The sequence below is a fragment of the Aotus nancymaae genome, unplaced genomic scaffold (assembly GCF_030222135.1).
Source record: "Aotus nancymaae isolate 86718 unplaced genomic scaffold, 86718_ANA_hifiasm-v0.15.2.pri h1tg000014l, whole genome shotgun sequence".
In the NCBI taxonomy this organism is placed as follows: Eukaryota; Metazoa; Chordata; class Mammalia; order Primates; family Aotidae; genus Aotus; species Aotus nancymaae.
In genome coordinates, this window is record NW_026988425.1 from 36,214,776 (window position 1) to 36,232,534 (window position 17,759).

General features: G+C 38.7%; 1 protein-coding gene across 13 annotated transcripts in view; it reads right to left on the reverse strand.

The window, feature by feature from the left end:
• Positions 1-3,666: 3,666 nt before the first annotated feature.
• CPLANE1 (ciliogenesis and planar polarity effector complex subunit 1) overlaps positions 3,667-17,759 on the reverse strand; it is a 155,953-nt gene continuing 141,860 nt past the window's right edge. For 12 of the 13 annotated variants that reach the window (XM_012460001.3, XM_012460002.3, XM_012460003.3 and 9 more), the window contains 6 exons: positions 16,698-16,756; positions 15,886-16,053; positions 14,468-14,589; positions 10,158-10,247; positions 4,645-4,823; positions 3,667-4,163 (listed from right to left, as the gene is read on the reverse strand). In XM_012460001.3, coding sequence (XP_012315424.2) covers positions 3,987-4,163; positions 4,645-4,823; positions 10,158-10,247; positions 14,468-14,589; positions 15,886-16,053; positions 16,698-16,756 — 795 coding nt within the window. In that variant the 3' untranslated portion in view covers positions 3,667-3,986. The remainder of the gene's footprint in view (positions 4,164-4,644; positions 4,824-10,157; positions 10,248-14,467; positions 14,590-15,885; positions 16,054-16,697; positions 16,757-17,759) is intronic. The other variant, XM_012460008.3, reaches the window with a different exon arrangement.

The window sequence follows — 17,759 nt, forward strand, 5'->3', positions numbered from 1 at the left end:
ATTTTGGGAGGCCAAGGCAGGTGATCACTGGAGCTCAGTAGTTTGAGATAAGCCTGGGCAACATGAAACATTGTCTCTATGAAAACTACAAAAAACTAGCCAGGCATGGTGGCGTGCACCGGTAGTCCCAGCTACTTGAGGGGTTGAGGTGGGAGGATCGCTTGAGTCTGGGAGGTCAAGGCTGCATTGAGCCAACATCACACCACTGCCCTCCAGCATGGGTGACAAAGAGAAACCCTGTCTCCAAAAAAAAAAAAAAACTATCGATAAATCCATGCATTTATAGCCAGCTTATTTTTGGCAAAGGCATCGAGAACATACAATAGGGAAAGGATACCCTCCTCTTCAGTAAATGCTGCTAAGAAAACTAGATATCCATTGCAGAAGAATGAAACTATAAACATAACTCTCATATATAAAAACCAAAATAGTTTAAAGACTTAAATATGAGACCTGAAACTATGAAACTAGTAGAAAAAAAAACATTTGGGAAACAACATTTCAGGACACTGGTCTAGGCAGATTTTTTTTGAGTAAAACCTCAGAAGCACAGGCAACAAAAGCAAAAACTGTCAAATAGAATTACATCAAACTGAAAAGCTTCTGCACAGCAAAGAAAACAATCAACAAACTGAAGAGACAACCTAAAGAATGGGAGAAAACATTTGCAAGCTACCCATCCAACAAAGGATTAATAACTGCAATATATAAAGAACTCAATTTAGTAACAAAAAAGAATCCTACTACAGAAGGAACAAAATATCTGAATGGGCATTTCTCAAAAGATGACATACAAATGGCCAACAGGTATATGAAAAAATGCTCAACATTACTAATCATCAGAAAAATGCAAGTGAATATCATAAGGTATCATTGCACCCCAGTTAAAATGACTATTATAAAAAAGAAATGGAAAATAAATGCTGATGAGCATATAGATAAAGGGGAATGCTCATACACCTTTAGGGGGAATGCAAATTAGTATAGCAGCTATGGAAAACAGTATGGATGTTCCTCAAATAATTAAAAATAGAACTATCACATGATCCAGCAATCCCATGGCTGGGTATATATCCAAAAGACAGAAAATCAGTGTATCAAAGAGATATCTGCACTCCCACATCTATTGCAGCTCTATTCATGACAGCTAAGATACAGAATTGATGTAACTGTTCATCAATGGATAAATGGATAAAGAAAATGTGGTATATATACACAATAGTATATTGTCTAGCCATAAATGCAGCAACTGGAGGACATTATGTTAAATAAGCCAGACACAGAAAGATAAATTCCGCATATTCTCACTTTTGCGTGGGAGCTAAGAAATTGAACTCATGAAGATAGTGAATACAATGGCAATTATCAGAGTCTGGGAGGGGTAGTGGGAAGGGAGGACTGAAGAGAGGTTGGCTAATGGGTACAAATACACAGTTACATAGAAGGAATGAGTTCTAGTGTTCAAATAGCACAGTAGGGTGACTACAGTTGACAATTATTTATAGCATATTTCCAAATAGCTAGAAGAAAAGTTTGGAATGTTTCTAACACAAATAAATAATAAATGTTTGAGGTGATGAATATCCCAGTTACCCTGATTTGATTGCTATACATTGTATGCACATATCAAAAATATCACATGCACCCCATAATGTTCAACTATCATGTATCAATATCCATAGAATATACAAAAAAGAAATTAACAGAAAATATTTTAAATGACAATAACAAATGACAATTAATAATAATGTTAGCATATAAACTAAAACAAAAGAGTGGCATTGTCTTATAGTTCTACAAATCTCTTTAATGTTTAGCTTAATAGAAGGCAGCTGAATTACCATACCTGCTTCTGCATTGAACTTGCTGCAATATATTATAAAATCTGGCTTCAAACAGGTAGATACTTAGGGGAAAAAAAGGGGGGTGGTATTTAATAGCTTTTTCATATAATAATGTGCTTTGACATACCAAACACTGATGAAGTGGTTGAAGGGTCCTGGTCCTTAGTCAATTCTCATAAAAATTATCTCTTAAAAAAAAAACAGGCCAGGCGCAGTGGCTCACGCCTGTAATCCCAGCACTTTGGGAGGCTGAGGCGGGTGGATCACGAGGTCAAGAGATCGAGACCATCCTGGTCAACATGGAGAAACCCCATCTCTACTAAAAATACAAAAAATTAGCTGGGCACGGTGGCGTGTGCCTGTAATCCGAGCTACTCAGGAGGCTGAGGCAGGAGAATTGCCTGAACCCAGGAGGCGGAGGTTGCAGTGAGCCGAGATCGCACCATTGTTGCACTCCAGCCTGGGTAACAAGAGAGAAACTACGTCTCAAAAAAAGAAAAAAAAAACAAAACAAACAAGCAAACAAAAAAAACAAGTCCATTCAAAAGGGGGCGAAGGATATGAACAGATACTTTACAAAAGAAGACATACATAAGGCCAACAAACATATGAAAAAATGATCATCATCACTGGTCATTAGAGAAATGCAAATCAAAACTACATTGAGATACCATCTCACGCCAGTTAGAATGGTGATCATTAAAAAATCTGGAGACAACAGATGCTAGAGAGGATGTGGAGAAATAGGAACACTTTTACACTGTTGGTGGGAGTGTAAATTAGTTCAACCATTGTGGAAGACAGTGTGGCGATTCCTCAAGGATCTAGAAATAGAAATTCCATTTGACCCAGCAATCCCATTACTGGGTATATATGCAAAGGATTATAAATCGTTCTACTATAAGGACACATGCACACGAATGTTCATTGCAGCACAGTTTATAATAGCAAAGACCTGGAACCAACCCAAATGCCCATCGATGATAGACTGGACAGGGAAAATGTGGCACATATACACCATGGAATATCATGCAGCCATCAAAAATGATGAGTTTGCGTCCTTTGTAGGGACATTGATGAACCTGGAAACCATCATTCTCAGCAAACTGACACAAGAACAGAAAATCAAACACCGCATGTTCTCACTCATAGGGGGGTGTTGAACAATGAGAACACATGGACACAGGGAGGGGAGCACTATACACTGGGGTCTGTTGGGGGGAAATAGGGGAGGGACAGCAGGGGGTGGGGAGTTGGGGAGAGATAGCATGGGGAGAAATGCCAGATGTAGGTGAAGGGGAGGAAGGCAGCAAATCACACTGCCACATATGCACCTATGCAACAATCTTGCATGTTCTTCACATGTACCCCAAAACCTAAAATGCAAAAAAAAAAAAAAAAAAATTATCTCTTAAAACTATGACATTGTTGGAGTGCAATACCAAAAACTAACCAGGTCTCTGTACCATGGTTCTTACAAATTTAAGATAAGCCTTCTATAGCCTGGAGTTGTATCTTCCCTTACTTTTCCACCCAAAGCATCCATGCCTGTTTCTTCCTCCAAGGCTTCATGCTACAGAGAAGAAGACAGAAGATCCTTTGGCCTCCATGAAACTTGGCTTGTTTAGAAATTCAGGGTTGGTAAAGGTGGTTGGTTTTCCTTTTCACTCCTAAGCCAAACCTTGCATATGTGTTTTAAAATAGGGTTCATAATTGAGTTCTCAGGTGAGGCTGTGATTTTCTACTCAATGAAAAGATAATTTTTTTTCCTATCAGATTCATCTATATATGGTTGTTTCTCCAAACTCAGAGGGTAATAAAGGAGGAGGCAAGATAGAGAGTTTTTATTGAAAGTAGGTTATGCAAAGTTGGCTTGAAAGGTACTTAACATTTTAAAAACTATGCCTAATGATGCATCAAATACAAAAACATTTAATACATCTATAATCAAACAACCTTTTCCCCATGAAGGCAAAGTTATTGAGAAATGTTTATTTTTCCTCTTGAAATGACTAATCCAGGTAGTAATATGACAGCAGATGGTAAATTCACATTACTTCTTTCATTGCTTCTGTCCCTTACTTTCACAACCACATTACTGAGGTGCTGGCCTGTCCATGGAAACAGAACGATATCCACATCTTACAGGTCCAGGGCCCAGGGAACAGACAGGCTCTGGTCCTCCACACTGGCCACCATGTCTTCAATGGCGTTCCAGTCCAGCTTGCTGAGGATGCTGCCAGTGCTCTCAGACACACTGTCCATGCCACCCACCCCAAAAGGATGCTCCAGCTCTTCCTCTTCAGTTGGAGACAAGTCCTATTGAATTGAAAAGATAGTCAGTTTTGGTCCTAGACCCTAAAAACAAACAAAAAACGTGGAATGTGAACTAAGCTTTCCAAAAATTCTAGAGCTGCTCATTCATCAAAGGGCTGAAGGAAATGTGCCAGGAAATAGGGCTGTTGTTGCCCAGCACATCCAGATGGACAGTAGCTAAACATCATTTCACACAACAAGATGCTGGCACCAGATCTGAAGACAGGGCAGAATGGATGTTGATACATGTAGTATGATTATGTGTTCTTACATTTTGGTCATTTTTTGTTAAAAAATACAGTCACAGAGAATTCTGAAAGATAAATGCTGGAAATACTAAGCCAAAAGGGAAGATGCTTTGCATCACGATTTCAAACTGACCTAACAACCTTTCAGTATTTCCACATCCTACAAAAAACAAAACAAAACAAACTGAAGAACATAGAGCAATCACTACACAAACAAAATCTAGAACAATGCTTACTTGTAGAAGGGAATTGTGACTCTCATGAAGAATCTTATGGATTTCTGAAGGTATTGTCCAGGGACTCACCACAGTCTCCTCTCTCTCATACTCTACACACACCTGCTTGGTTTGAGGTGCAAGTCCAGCACTTCCATGTTTTTTTATATGCTGCAGACTATGACATGGAGCAAGAGAGCCTTTTAAGGGATAAGAACAAAGCATACATTGGGATTGATTGATTCATTCATTCATTTGTTAACTGTGACTTTTATCATTAAAGCCAAAGTAGTCACATTGTAAATAATTTTGAATCACAAGGTCTGGATATGGTTCACTTTAGGGTTATAACAATTCCTGTCCTGTCAGTATACAAGATGGAAACTGAATTACAGCCTTCTTTTGATTTGAAAAATATTAGTAATTAATATCTAAGACAAGATAATCCTACAAGGAGAGGCCGCAGATATAACAGAACTGTAGAGAAGTCTTAACATCAAAGTTGGGTGAACTGTGAGACCTGGGCCTTCCCTGTTTTTTATGGAAAGTCTGTGAAAACTTCTTAGAAGCAATGTTATGGCCATCTTCACCCAGGCTTAAGGCTTACAATCTGCCTTTGGACAAAGGCATCACAGTGAGTGTAGTGACAACACATTATGACCCTATTCCTTCTTACTGTATATATCAGTATTTGTTGAAAAGAAACTTTCGTTCCGGTTAATGCCCACAGGCAGCTTAGTAAACCCACAAACCAATAAGGTTTCTCTGCACAAAGCCCTAGAGAAGCCTGCCTCACCTAACACAATGTTCCAAAGCCAGAATCATAGGATGTTCTACCCCTCAAGGTGACTTCATAAACACGCAAGACAAGGGTAAGATGGGAAGTAAACACAGATCCCCAACAAGCAGTCATGTGGCTACCTAAAGATGGGAGAAGAGGTACGACAGTGCTGAAGTTTGGGCCCTCTTTGTCTTTTGTAACTCTACCAACCTTATGTACTTGAAGCTAAGGATATCTCTAAGAAATAAAGCCCCCAAAACAATCACAGCACACATTTTGGCATTTAGTATGGGCTAAGCACTTTTACATTCAGTCCCTTGAACTTACCAGACACTCATACCTGGTCTTTGGATTTTCTAACACACCTGTGGCTCTCCCTAGCTAACTTCATTTAGTTTCAGGGCTTTAACTATCAGCTACATGTTGACAACTCTCTAAAACCTTTACCTCCAGTCTCATAAAGCTAACTGCCTCTTCTTAAAATCTTTGCTTGGATGTGCAATCAACATCTGAACTTTAACATGTCCAAAACCATACTGTTTTTACCTCTAAACTGCCCCATCCAGGAAATGCTGGTTAAAATCCAGTAATTTATTCTTCTTTTCTTTCTTTCTTTCTTTCTTTTTTTTTGAGATGGAGTCTCACTCTGTTGCCCAGGCTGGAGTGCAGTGTCATCATCTCAGCTCACTGCAACTTCTGCCTCTCGTGTTTCAAGCGATTCTCCTGCCTCAGTCTCCTGAGTAGCTGGGACTACAGGCGTGCACTAGCACGCCTGGCTAAATTTTTGTATTTTTAGTAGAGATGGTGTTTCATCATATTGGCCAGGCTGGTCTCAAACTCCGGACCTCGTGATCCACCCACCTCAGCCTCCCACAAAGTACTGGGATTACAGGTGTGAGCCACCACTCCCGGCCAAACATATACATGTATTTTATATACATATATATATATTTTGAGACAGAGTCTCACTCTGTCACCAGGCTGCAGTGCAATGGTGTGATCTTGGCTCACTGCCACTTCCGCCTCCCAGGTTCAAGCAATTCTCCTGCCTCAGCCTCCCAAGTAGCTGGGACTACAGACATGAACTACCACGTCCATCTAATTTTTTGTATTTTTAGTAGAGATGGAGTTTCACCATGTTGGCCAGAATGGTCTCAAACTTCCAACCTCATGATCTGCCCACCTTGGCCTCCCAAAGTGTTGGGATTACAGGCGTGAGCCACCACGCTCAGCCTAACTTTCCTTTCTTTAGGGTGAAGGAAGAATAACACTTAGAGGGCGCTTTAAGATCATTTTCATATCTATAAGTAAAATATAAATAGATGTATTAATTTGGATCCCCAAGGTGGCAGATTTCCATGAGCTTCTTCCTGAATTAGTGCCAAAGGGAAGTGGGTAGTGGTATAGACAGCTTAGGGATTTTTCTTTTGACTGGCCCCAAGAGTCTGAAAATGAAACAAAGCTAACATCATTTGGTAGCACCTGACACTGTAACATCCAATGTGAGAGCTGTGGTCTAGTTGAAAGATTTGACACTTTTTCTGCTTCTTAAAGACATCAGAGTATTTTGAAATGACACTGAAAGTTCCATGTTAAAATAATTATTTCAGTAAATAAGGAATAAATTTTGAAAAACCTTATAAAGGAAAAAAAATCCACGAGCAGTTGACAGGAATGCATTATGTGAACAAACACTGTGATAAAAAAGAAAACAGTGGTTAAAACAGAAAAAGTGAGACTGAAAGAGAAACCAACGAGTGGTTAAGCAACATAACCATAGAGTAGGCTTCCTCTTCAAAGTAGATGGGAATGCGTGGAGGTGGGGTGCTGGAGTTATTCCTTCAACTATTCACAATATGACTAGAGATCAGCGAAGACTACAAACATCAACTAATTCCAACCACATCTTGGCTACAATTAATTTGGTATCTAGACATCAACAATCTTGTTTTTTGAAGCGAACATAACTATTGCCAAGTGAACATAACTATTGCCATCTAGAAAGAATAACAAAATCAAACCACAACCTGGTCTGCTAAAAGTACAGTTAAGAGTCTTAATTTTAAGATAAATCTTCACCTGTAGGGTATTACAAACCTTGACAGGCTATCACTGGCTTTCTCTTATCTTGCTTTACCTAGAGATGGCTTTGAAATTTCCTTCCTTTCAGACCATAATGCATTTTTCTAGGGTTTGTCTGGGATATCCCATTGGAGATAAAAATACAATATGAGAAAAGTTGTGTGAAACTGAGCATGCATAAGGCTTTTCAAGGTAACGTGTCCTGCCCCACTGGACAGTGAAAGCTTTCTAAAGTGAAAGGTAAGGAAAAGATCAAAAAGATACCCCACAGCAGAAAGCAGTTTGCCAAGTACACTGGCTTCCCTCAGAACTCCTTCTCTAGGACAGTGGGTACTGCCACTCAGTTTCTTTATAACGTAACTCCAAACAGTGCCTACAGAACCTAGCCTGAGAAATCTGAAACTGGATAATAAAACTAAATCTATTACCACCATCATTCCCAAAAGAAAATCCTGCTTCTTTTCTTGCTCTACTTGTGTCAATTTGTGGGTCACAGTCTAGCTAAGCACTTGAGCTAGAAACCTGGAGTCATACACATTTCTTACTTTCAGAGGCAGAGATACCATTGAACAATGAAACAAATACCTACAGCTTTCTATGGGCAAGGCCTCACGCTACAGTATAATGACTTTAAGAACACAAAAGCCTGGATCCCCAGGGCTTTCAAAAACAAAACAATATAAGGGTATATGTAATTTCAACTGTTTTTAGAGGCAACATCATAATTTGGGGGCATTTTATCTGTTGAACTAGACATCGCTAGGTATCTGCTATTGAGTAAACAGAAAACATTTTATAATGGATAAAAAGGAAAGACTTTGAAAGAGAGAAAGAAAAGCTAGCCTAGGACTTAGAAGCTGATGTGGTTTGGCTGTGTCCCCACCCAAATCTCATCTTGAATTGTAGCTCCCATAATTTTCATGCACTGTGAGGAAAGGCCAGGTGGGAGGTAACTGAATCATGGGGACAGTTACCCTCATGCTGCTGTTCTTGTGATAGTGAGTAAGTTCTCATGAGATCTGATGGTTTTATAAAGGGAGGTCCCCTGAATACACTCCATGTATTCATGTATTCATGCCATGTAAGATGTGCCTTTGCTTCTCCTTTGCCTTTCACTATGATTGTGAGGTCTCCTCAGCCATGTGGAACTGTGAGTCCATTAAATCTCTTTCTTTTCAAATTACCCAGTCTCAGGTATGTCTTTATTAGCAGTGTGAAAACAGACTAATACACAAGCACAGGAAATGATGCTTTGAGGATTCAAACTGATTCAAATGACTAGAAGCTTGGGTTTTAAGGAAAAATACATGGGGGAAAGAGCAGAAAAAGCACCAAACAGATCTTCTAGAAAATATAGCCATTAATATTAAAAAGTTGATAGATAAGTTAAAAAAACGGATTAGACACAGGTGAAAAGAAATGGGGTAAACCGAAAGAAGGATCTGCAAAGTAATGAGTTAGCAGTAGAAAAAGAGGCATAATACCAAGCCTAGGTCAATTACTTCATATTTCTCATCATTTTTAACAATACATATAAGTTAGTGGATTTTTTTTTTTTTTTTTGAGACATAGTCTTGCTCTGTCACCAGGCTTGATCTCAGCTCACTGCAACCTCTGCCTCCCAGGTTCAAGCGATTCTCTCCTGCCTCAGCCTCTAGAGTAGCTGGGACTACAGGTGCACACCACCACACCCAGCTAAATTTTGTATTTTTAGTAGAGATGGGCTTTCACCTTGTTGGCCAGGATGGTCTTAACCTCTTGACCTTGTGATTCACCTGCCTCGGCCTCCCAAAGTGCTGGGATTACAGGTGTGAGCCACCACACCCAGCCAAATTAGTGGGTTTTTAAAAAAATCATTATCCCTACCAAATTTAGTTCGTTTCTTTCAATGGGGATAACTGCAGATTTCGTTGGATTTAATGTGAGGATCAAATGAGATAATGCACGTGAGGTGTGAACACAATGCCTAGCATAGAGTAAGTTCTCTACACTTGTTAGCTACTATTGTTATTGTATTGAGGAGACCTGAATAGGTCATTTAACTTCTCTAAGTCTGTTCTCTTAGTAAGATGTGGATAATAATTACCCTGTTTACCTGTCAGCGTTGTTACATATATCCTCACTATTATAATCTATATTTTGCATGTGAGAAAATTAAGGATACATAAATGGGTTAGAAATTTGCCTAAGGTTACAGAGTAAGTGGTTAACTTGATTCCATAAAGCTACTCCAAAGCCTTTTCTCTGAATCACTGCAGCACACAGCAACAACCTTCATTCTGAAATCTATGTTTGAAATTCTGAGTGATTTATCATTTTTTAAAATTTAGTATTAAGGGTCAGGCGTGGTGGCTCACATCTATAATCTCAGGACTTTGGGAGGCCAAGGCAGTGGATCACCTGAGGTCAGGAGTTCAAGACTAGCCTGTCCAACATGGTGAAACCCCATCTCTACTAAAAATACAAAAATTAGCCAGGCACAATGGTGGACACCTGTAATCTTAGCTGCTGGAGAGGCTGAGGCAGGAGAAACTCTTGAGCCCAGGAGGCAGAGGTTACAGTGAGCCAAGATGGTGCTACTGCACTCCAGCCTGGGTGACAGAGTAAGACTCTGTCTTAAAAAAAAAATTTTAATATTAAGTCTGAGAACTTTATATTCTTTATCCCTTACCTCTTCGGACGGTAACTGGAGACTGCATAGCTTTTCTTACTACTGCTTTGGCTCTATCAGCTTTTTTCTGTATGGTGAAAGTGGCAGTTCCTGTACAGACAAACATTATTCACCTTATTTGAGGGCAGAAACCTTCTCCTGATCAGCTCTGAATCTGTTCACCAAGCCCTACTCACAGTAGGGGCCCAATAAATGGTGGCTTGTTTAAACCAAGGCGGCAAATCGTAAGTGCAGACAAAGGAAGGGAACACTCTGCTTTGAGACCTGGTATCCTTCAAGCACAACCATACTCCTTTTTCAAATGGCAAATGTGTTTTGACATCTCTGGCAACTGGAGAAGCCAGGGACATAATAAGTCTCTTAGCAGTAAACACCTAGACAAAATGTCAAGTTAAATTTTATCAAGAGAATGATTAGTTTCTTAACTCAAAGATTAATAGCAATCATATACTGTCTATGTTATGCAAAATGTTCTCTTAATACTACAATCCTCAATAACTCTATGAGGTAGGTTTGAAAATAACTTATCTGAGGGCAAAAATCAGCAGCAGAGCTGGGATATAAACCAAGGTTTAGAGGATTTTTAAACCTAGACTTCTATTTCTTTATGCCTAAGATGCCTCTCAGTTACTAATTATATAATCTTTGTATTGTATTTGATAGAACTAAACACAAAACAAGCAACAATTACAAAAAATATTCCTGGCCAGCTGTGGAGGCTCATGCCTATAATTCCAGCACTTTGGGAGGCTAAGTGGCAAGACAGCTTGAGTCCAGGAGTTTGAGAACAGCATGGGCAACATGGCAAGACTCCGTCCCTACGAAAAATTTAAAAATAACCTGGGTGTGCATAGTCCCAGCTATTCAAGAGGCTGAGGTGGCTTACACCATCAAGCACGGTGGCTCATGCCTATAATCCCAGCACTTTGGGAGGCCAAAGCTGGCAGATCACTTGAGGCCAGGAGTTTGTGCCCAGCCTGGCCAACATGGTGAAACCTTGTCTCTACTAAAAAATATAAAAGTTATTTGGACATGGTGGTGCCAGCCTGTAGTGCCAGTTACTCCCAGGCTGAGGCAGGAGAATCACTTGAACCCAGGGGGGTAGAGGTTGCAGTGAGCTGACACTGTGCCACTGCACTCCAGTTGTGTGACAGAGCTAGACTCTGTCTCAAAAAAAAAAAAAAAAAAAACGCTGAAGTGGATCACCTAAGCCAGGGAGGTCAAGGTTGCAGTGAGCCATGATCACATCACTGCCCTCCCATCTGGGCAACAGAATGAGTTCCTGTGTCAAAAAACAAACAAACAAACAAAAAGAAATAGCTCCTAACAGTATGGAAGCAGGGCTGAAGAAATTAGCCAAAAACTACATACTGCTTTACAAGACAGCAACATACAGTCAAACTCCCAAGTATATTCAGAAAAACTCTTCATTTACAAATGAACTGCAGTGAATTTCAAAATATTGATTGATCCTCACCTTCCCACATGTGCAGTGACTGAACTTGACTTGTGTGAGTTCAGGTTATCTGTATCAGTGACTAGGAAAAGGCCTGGAATCATTCTTGCCTGGGTTTCCCTCCGTTCTCCCAAACACTGGGGGACCTGAAACTTCTGAATGTAGCCAGGTGAAATGGTTGGATCTGGGTGTGACAGAGGCCACAAAAACAAGGGGAGCCACAGCCTGCTCTACTGAGGCAGAGAAGTCAGAATATCCATAAGCACTCAAGCTGTCTCTTTTATCTTTGCCTTATAAGTCTGGGGAAGCTAAGTGACAGGTTAGCTAGGACAATAACCAGATATATGGTATTATTCTCTGACATGGTATAAATACTATAATATCTGCTTATTAATATCCTTGAACTATAATTTGTTTATAAATAGCTATGCTTAGACAAAAAGCTCAATCACCATTTTTTCCATTTATCCATTTGTTCAATGTTTATTTCATTTGTTCAATGTGAGGGGTAATACAAAGATGAGTAAGAGAATATTGCTGCAAAGCATTTAATCTAGTATGGGGCATGAAGTTCATATGTAATCTTAACAAGACGCCTGTTATAGTCCTTCAAGAGGGACATAAACATGTGAGTAAGGGCTCAAAGAACAGAAAAATAACTACTTTAGCCACCAGTATCTCTAATTTTCATAGCAACCATGCAGGTTAAATATTATCCTCAATTTAGAAATGAGAATGTAGAATTCTGAATTGATTATATCAGATTGGACGAACTAAAGAATTAAGATTAGAAATGTCTTCAAACACAAAGAAGTGAGACTTTCAAGGTATAAGGGGGCATAAAAGTATGGCATGTGGTTGGAAAACAAGCTGCTGAGCAGCACGGTTTCTATGGGGAAAGGAGTTCAAGGAGGCAGGAGAACACAAAGAGGATGACTCGAAGGCAAAGCAGAGGGTCTAGATGTTTCTGCGTGGGTATGAGTGTTGCTGAGGGCTTCAGGAGTAGCAGAAGCACCTCCTCAAGCATAATCCAGCAAGGGCAGGTGAGACTAAAGGAAGGACAGGCTAAGGCCACAGCAACCGTCAAAGCACAAGGTAAAAATAAAGGCTTGAAATTGAACACATATAACAGGAAGACATATTTCCATATAATTCAAGACTTTCATCAGATGTTAAGAAACCATGGCTCAGGTGTTTAAAACCTTGGCAATTTTAGATATGTATCTAATTGTGGCAAACGTATCAGGTATAAAATAAGATTTTTTTTTTTTTTTTAAAAAGCATGGTTCACTATTTTGAAATTTTCGTTTTAAAAAAGCAGTATTTTCTTATTGTAATTTGTCAATCAAAAAAGCTAAGATCTGGCCGGGCATGATACCTCACACCTGTAATTTCAGCATGTGTGGGAGGCTGAGGTGGGTAGATGTTTGAGCTCAGGAGTTTAAGACCAGCCTGGGCAACACAGCAAGACCCCCATCTCTACAAAAAAACAAACAAGCAAAAATTAGCTGGGCATGGTGGCATACACCTATAATACCAGCTACACAGGAGGTTGAGGTGGGAGATGGCTCTTTAGCCTAGGAGACAAAGGCTGCAGTGAGTTAAGATCATGACACTGTACTTCAGACTGAGCAACAGACTCTGCCTCAAAAAAAAAAAAAAAAAAAAAAAGCCAGGGCTAATCAAACCATAAAGAGTTTCATCTAAAGAATTGGGATTCATGGAAATCTCAATTTTCTAAATTGAGGCAGCAAAATGAAGTGTTGGTTCTATGTGTGTAGGCTCTAGACCCATCCTAGGGTTAAATCTTGGCTCTACCACTTCCTAGCTCTATGATCTTGGGCAATTATTTAAGCTTTCTCTGCCTTGGTTTCCTTGTCTTTAAAGTGGAAACATAATAGCACCTATCTCACAGAGTTGTAATTAAAGAACTTAAACAGAACCTGCCTCATAAATAGTTGTTATTTTACCTTTTTTTTTTTTCTTTTTTTTTTGAGATGGAGTCTCGCTCTGTCACCAGGCTGGAGTGCAGTGGTAAGATCTCGGCTCACTGCAACCTCCACCTCCTGAGTTCAAGTGATTCTCCTGCCTCAGCCTCCTGAGTAGCTGGGACTACAGGCACATGCCACCATGCCCAGTTAATTTTTGTATTTTTTAGTAGAGACAGGGTTTCACCATGTTGGCCAGGATGGTCTAGATCTCTTGACCTCATGATCCGCCTGCCTCGGCCTCCCAAAGTGTTGGGATTACAGGCATAAGCCACTGTGCCAGGCCTATTTTACATTTTTAAATGTATATATTTATACTACATGTCAACTATTATAATACATTGTTAATATGTAAACACATTATAAATAACTGCTTTACTTTAGTAATCAAAACTGAAATATGTCACAATTAACGAAAGAAAGGTTAGTAAATAATGGATATATCTTCAAATGTGGAAAAGAATGTCCAAAGGATAAAAACATAATATTATTTCAATCTGAACTTCTTAGCATTCCTCCTCTGTGATGTATTCATCCTGCAATCTATCAGAACCTGATTTGTTCAAATGCCTACATCTTTGGCCAGATACACAAAAGAAACAGACTCCTGAAAAAAGTTATAATCTAATACCCTGAATGTTCAAATGCTATTATTAAAAAAAAAATTCATTTAGAAAAATTCCTAGAGCCTTACTTCAAAGTAGAAAAATTAATTACAGCTCAGTCTTTATCAATGCCTTGCATTCTGTTCAAATCAGAACTCCTTTTTATTCAGATTTATACCTTTTACTAATGAAAACACAACTTTGGAGACAAGAAGGAATAGGTCCAAATCACACAATTTACAAAAAAGCTTTAAGTCTTACCATGTGGCAAAGGTGAGCCTTGAGGTTGCCCAAAAGACTTCTTATGGATACAACTCGGTTTAAACGTATATTTGACTTTTCCAGGTCGATTTTTCAGAAAACTGTGACCATGCTGATTCTCTCTAAAGTAGAAATCACATAATCATTATGTTCCTAGAATCTCATATCATGATAAACTTTAATACTTCAAAAAGCCCAAATTAAGCAGGATGCAGTGGAGCAGGCCTATAGCCCCAGCTACTGGGGAGAGTGGGACAGGAGGATCACCGGAACCCAGAGAGTGGAGGCTGTGATGTGCCATGATTGCTCTGGTGAATGCTACTGCACTCCAGCTTGGGTGATAGAGCAAGATCCTATCTCTTTAAACAAACAAAAAAAAAAAGTCAAAAAAATATAGCTCAAATTAATACATTCACTTGATACTGCCTATTCTGTACCTCAGTAATGTACTTAACTTATGACTCTCAACAAATTATTCTTTGTATCTCGTACCTCAAACCTCATTTTTTTTTCACAAAAATTTTTTGTGGTTATCTCACTCCCCGTTTCAAATTCTCCATATATTGGGCAGTTATATATGTATTTCATCCCTGCTTTATTCTAGAAAAGTCTCAACAGGAATCTTCGGTATTTGAAGTAAACTCCACATTACACACACAAATGATCTGATTACATCTGGGTTTGTGTTGCTAGTATATCCTCTAGGCTCTTAAATTATGTGATTATGTTTACAATTCTAATAATTTATTTTGTCAAAGGTGGTGATTCTTAACAATACTGTACTCCAATTCATGTTCACCTTATGATCACCAAAAAATATTAATAGAACTTTGCATGTTTGTTGGCCACATATAAGAAATTTTATACTTGAGTAGTTTTCTTCAGCATTCTATGTTTATAGTTAATTACTGCCTAATTAACTCATATCTAAGCCCTCTGCAGGTGATTAAAGTAAAATACATAATGGTAAATACAGTTGAATGAGCATAAATGGGCAGGTCAGGGGTAGGTAGCAGAAAAGGAAGTGGTAAGCAGCTGGGGACTGGCTATTTCTGCAAGAGAGAAGATGACAAGTGGGAAAATAGGGTGAGCAGTCAGGAGGCGAATTACCGAGGTAAATATTAACAACTAAGTAAAAGAAAACTAGACTGCACAGATATCAAATTTCATACTTCTGGTATACCTAAATGCTCTGTAAGCTTAGTGGGAAATGTAACAAAATTTTGCCTTTTTCCTTGGTGATTCTATCAATGTATAAAGACCTCATAATTATGAGGTTACTTTTTTCCTTCACTTTATTATCTTAACTCTAGGCAGGGTAAATGCAAATGCACTGAACTTAGGTCACAAAAGTGCTACATTTCTTCTTATCAAGCCTTACATTATCTTGCCAAATGGCATGTCAAACCTTGTCTTACCCTCTTGGAGAAGGGCAGTGTTGATATCTGGAAAACTGAGTAGGTCTGGATTTGTTAGGCAATGGTTTCCATGCAGTTGTTGGTAGCTGTACTGACTCAGATAACAGTTCATTCATCAGACTGTATGCCTGTGAGATTCGACGAGTGTAGTGTTGAGAGAGCAGCAATCTGTAGATAAATTAAACATCATTTACCAAGAGTCACTTTCAGTTCATCTATCCAGAGGGAATACAGTGTTTGAAGAACACCTAGCATTTTCTTTTCTTTTTTTTTTTTTTTAAGACAGAGTTTCACTCTTGTCACCCAGGCTGGAGTACAATGGTGCAATCTTGGCTCACTGCAACCTCCACCTCCCAGGTTCAAGCAATTCTCCTGACTCAGCCTCCCAAGTAGCTGGGATTACAGGCGCCCACCACCACGCCCAGCTAATTTCACCTAGCATTTTCTTTCTTCAATGCTTCTCACATCCTTCTATTCATCAGATTTCTGAAAATGATAAGGCAGTATTATTAAAGGTACTTGTAGTTATAGTCTCTGGAGTATTTCCCAAATGGATGTATGTATCTGGGTTGGGAAAGGGAGAACAGCAGAAATAAAAGTCATAAAAACTGAATGAAACACATAATATTTGAAAGCAAATTTGTAAAAAGGCTAGTGAGTCTCATCATTTTCCTTGCAGTGATATCTCCCATAATTTTCTATTTATTGACAAAAAAAGAGACTATTGTGAAAACAGAATTCCTAAGGCATTAATCTATGACTCAGGTAAGGAAGTTAGAGAGAATGCACAGGGTTACAGCTACCAAACTCACCTGTCTTTTTCATGCTTCATCTTTTGACTCAGCCTGATTTCCCTTGAAGTCATGTAAAGCTGCGTAAGAAATATCCAGTTGGTTTATTATTGTTCAATCCAAATAATTAAACCATTAGGCATAATTCTGTTATTTAGAAAACAGTACAAAACACTGTTGTATTTGATGAAGCTTCCTACTCTAGCACAAAACATAAAAATGTTAAATTAAAACATCATATAATTAAAAACCAATTTAATAAATGGAATGCAAAATCTATTTTACTAGTTCAATTAATATATTTTATTGAATTAATAAGGAGAGACCTTATTGGCTGCACTAAAATGGAAAGTAGGAACATTTTAGGTGGAAGCACCTATGCTTGGTACTCAATCTTTTGATTAATCTCATGAACAGCTTGTTAATAAAGCAGAAATTAGACATTTAAAATAATCATTTTTATGTTTTAAAATGTTTATCAGAAACCTACTACAGTGCATTGCCCATGACTTGTAAACTCTTCAAGTTATACACCAGAAAGCAAACAACTAATGTCAGACACATACATATTATTCCAGAACATTAAGAACTATTGGTATGAGTTACATGTGAGGTTCTTTTCACACACAATTATGTATATAAAAACAGATATTCAGAAGTAAATTCACTTTTTCAAGGTCCTGTAGAGAAGTAGTCACTAACAAATTAAAGGTCTTGTTGATTTCTAATAAAAATTCAAATGGAAATTTTAATTACATTAACACCTCACTAATCCCATCCCTTTACCAAAATAGAAGTTAAACAACAAAACAAAACAACAACTGTTTGCAATCTTGAATAAGACCACAAAATCTATGAACGAAGCAGTTCTTAGATCCTTTGAGCTCACTCTGTTGCCCAGGCTGGAATGCAGTGGCACGATCACAGCTCACTATAACCTCAAACTCCTGGGCACAAGTGATTTTCTCACTTTGAGTAGTTAGAACTATAGGCATGGGCCACCATGCCTAGCTAATTTTCATTTTCTTCTTTTTTTGTAGAGATGAGGTCTCAACTATGTTGCCTAGGCTGATCTTGAACTCC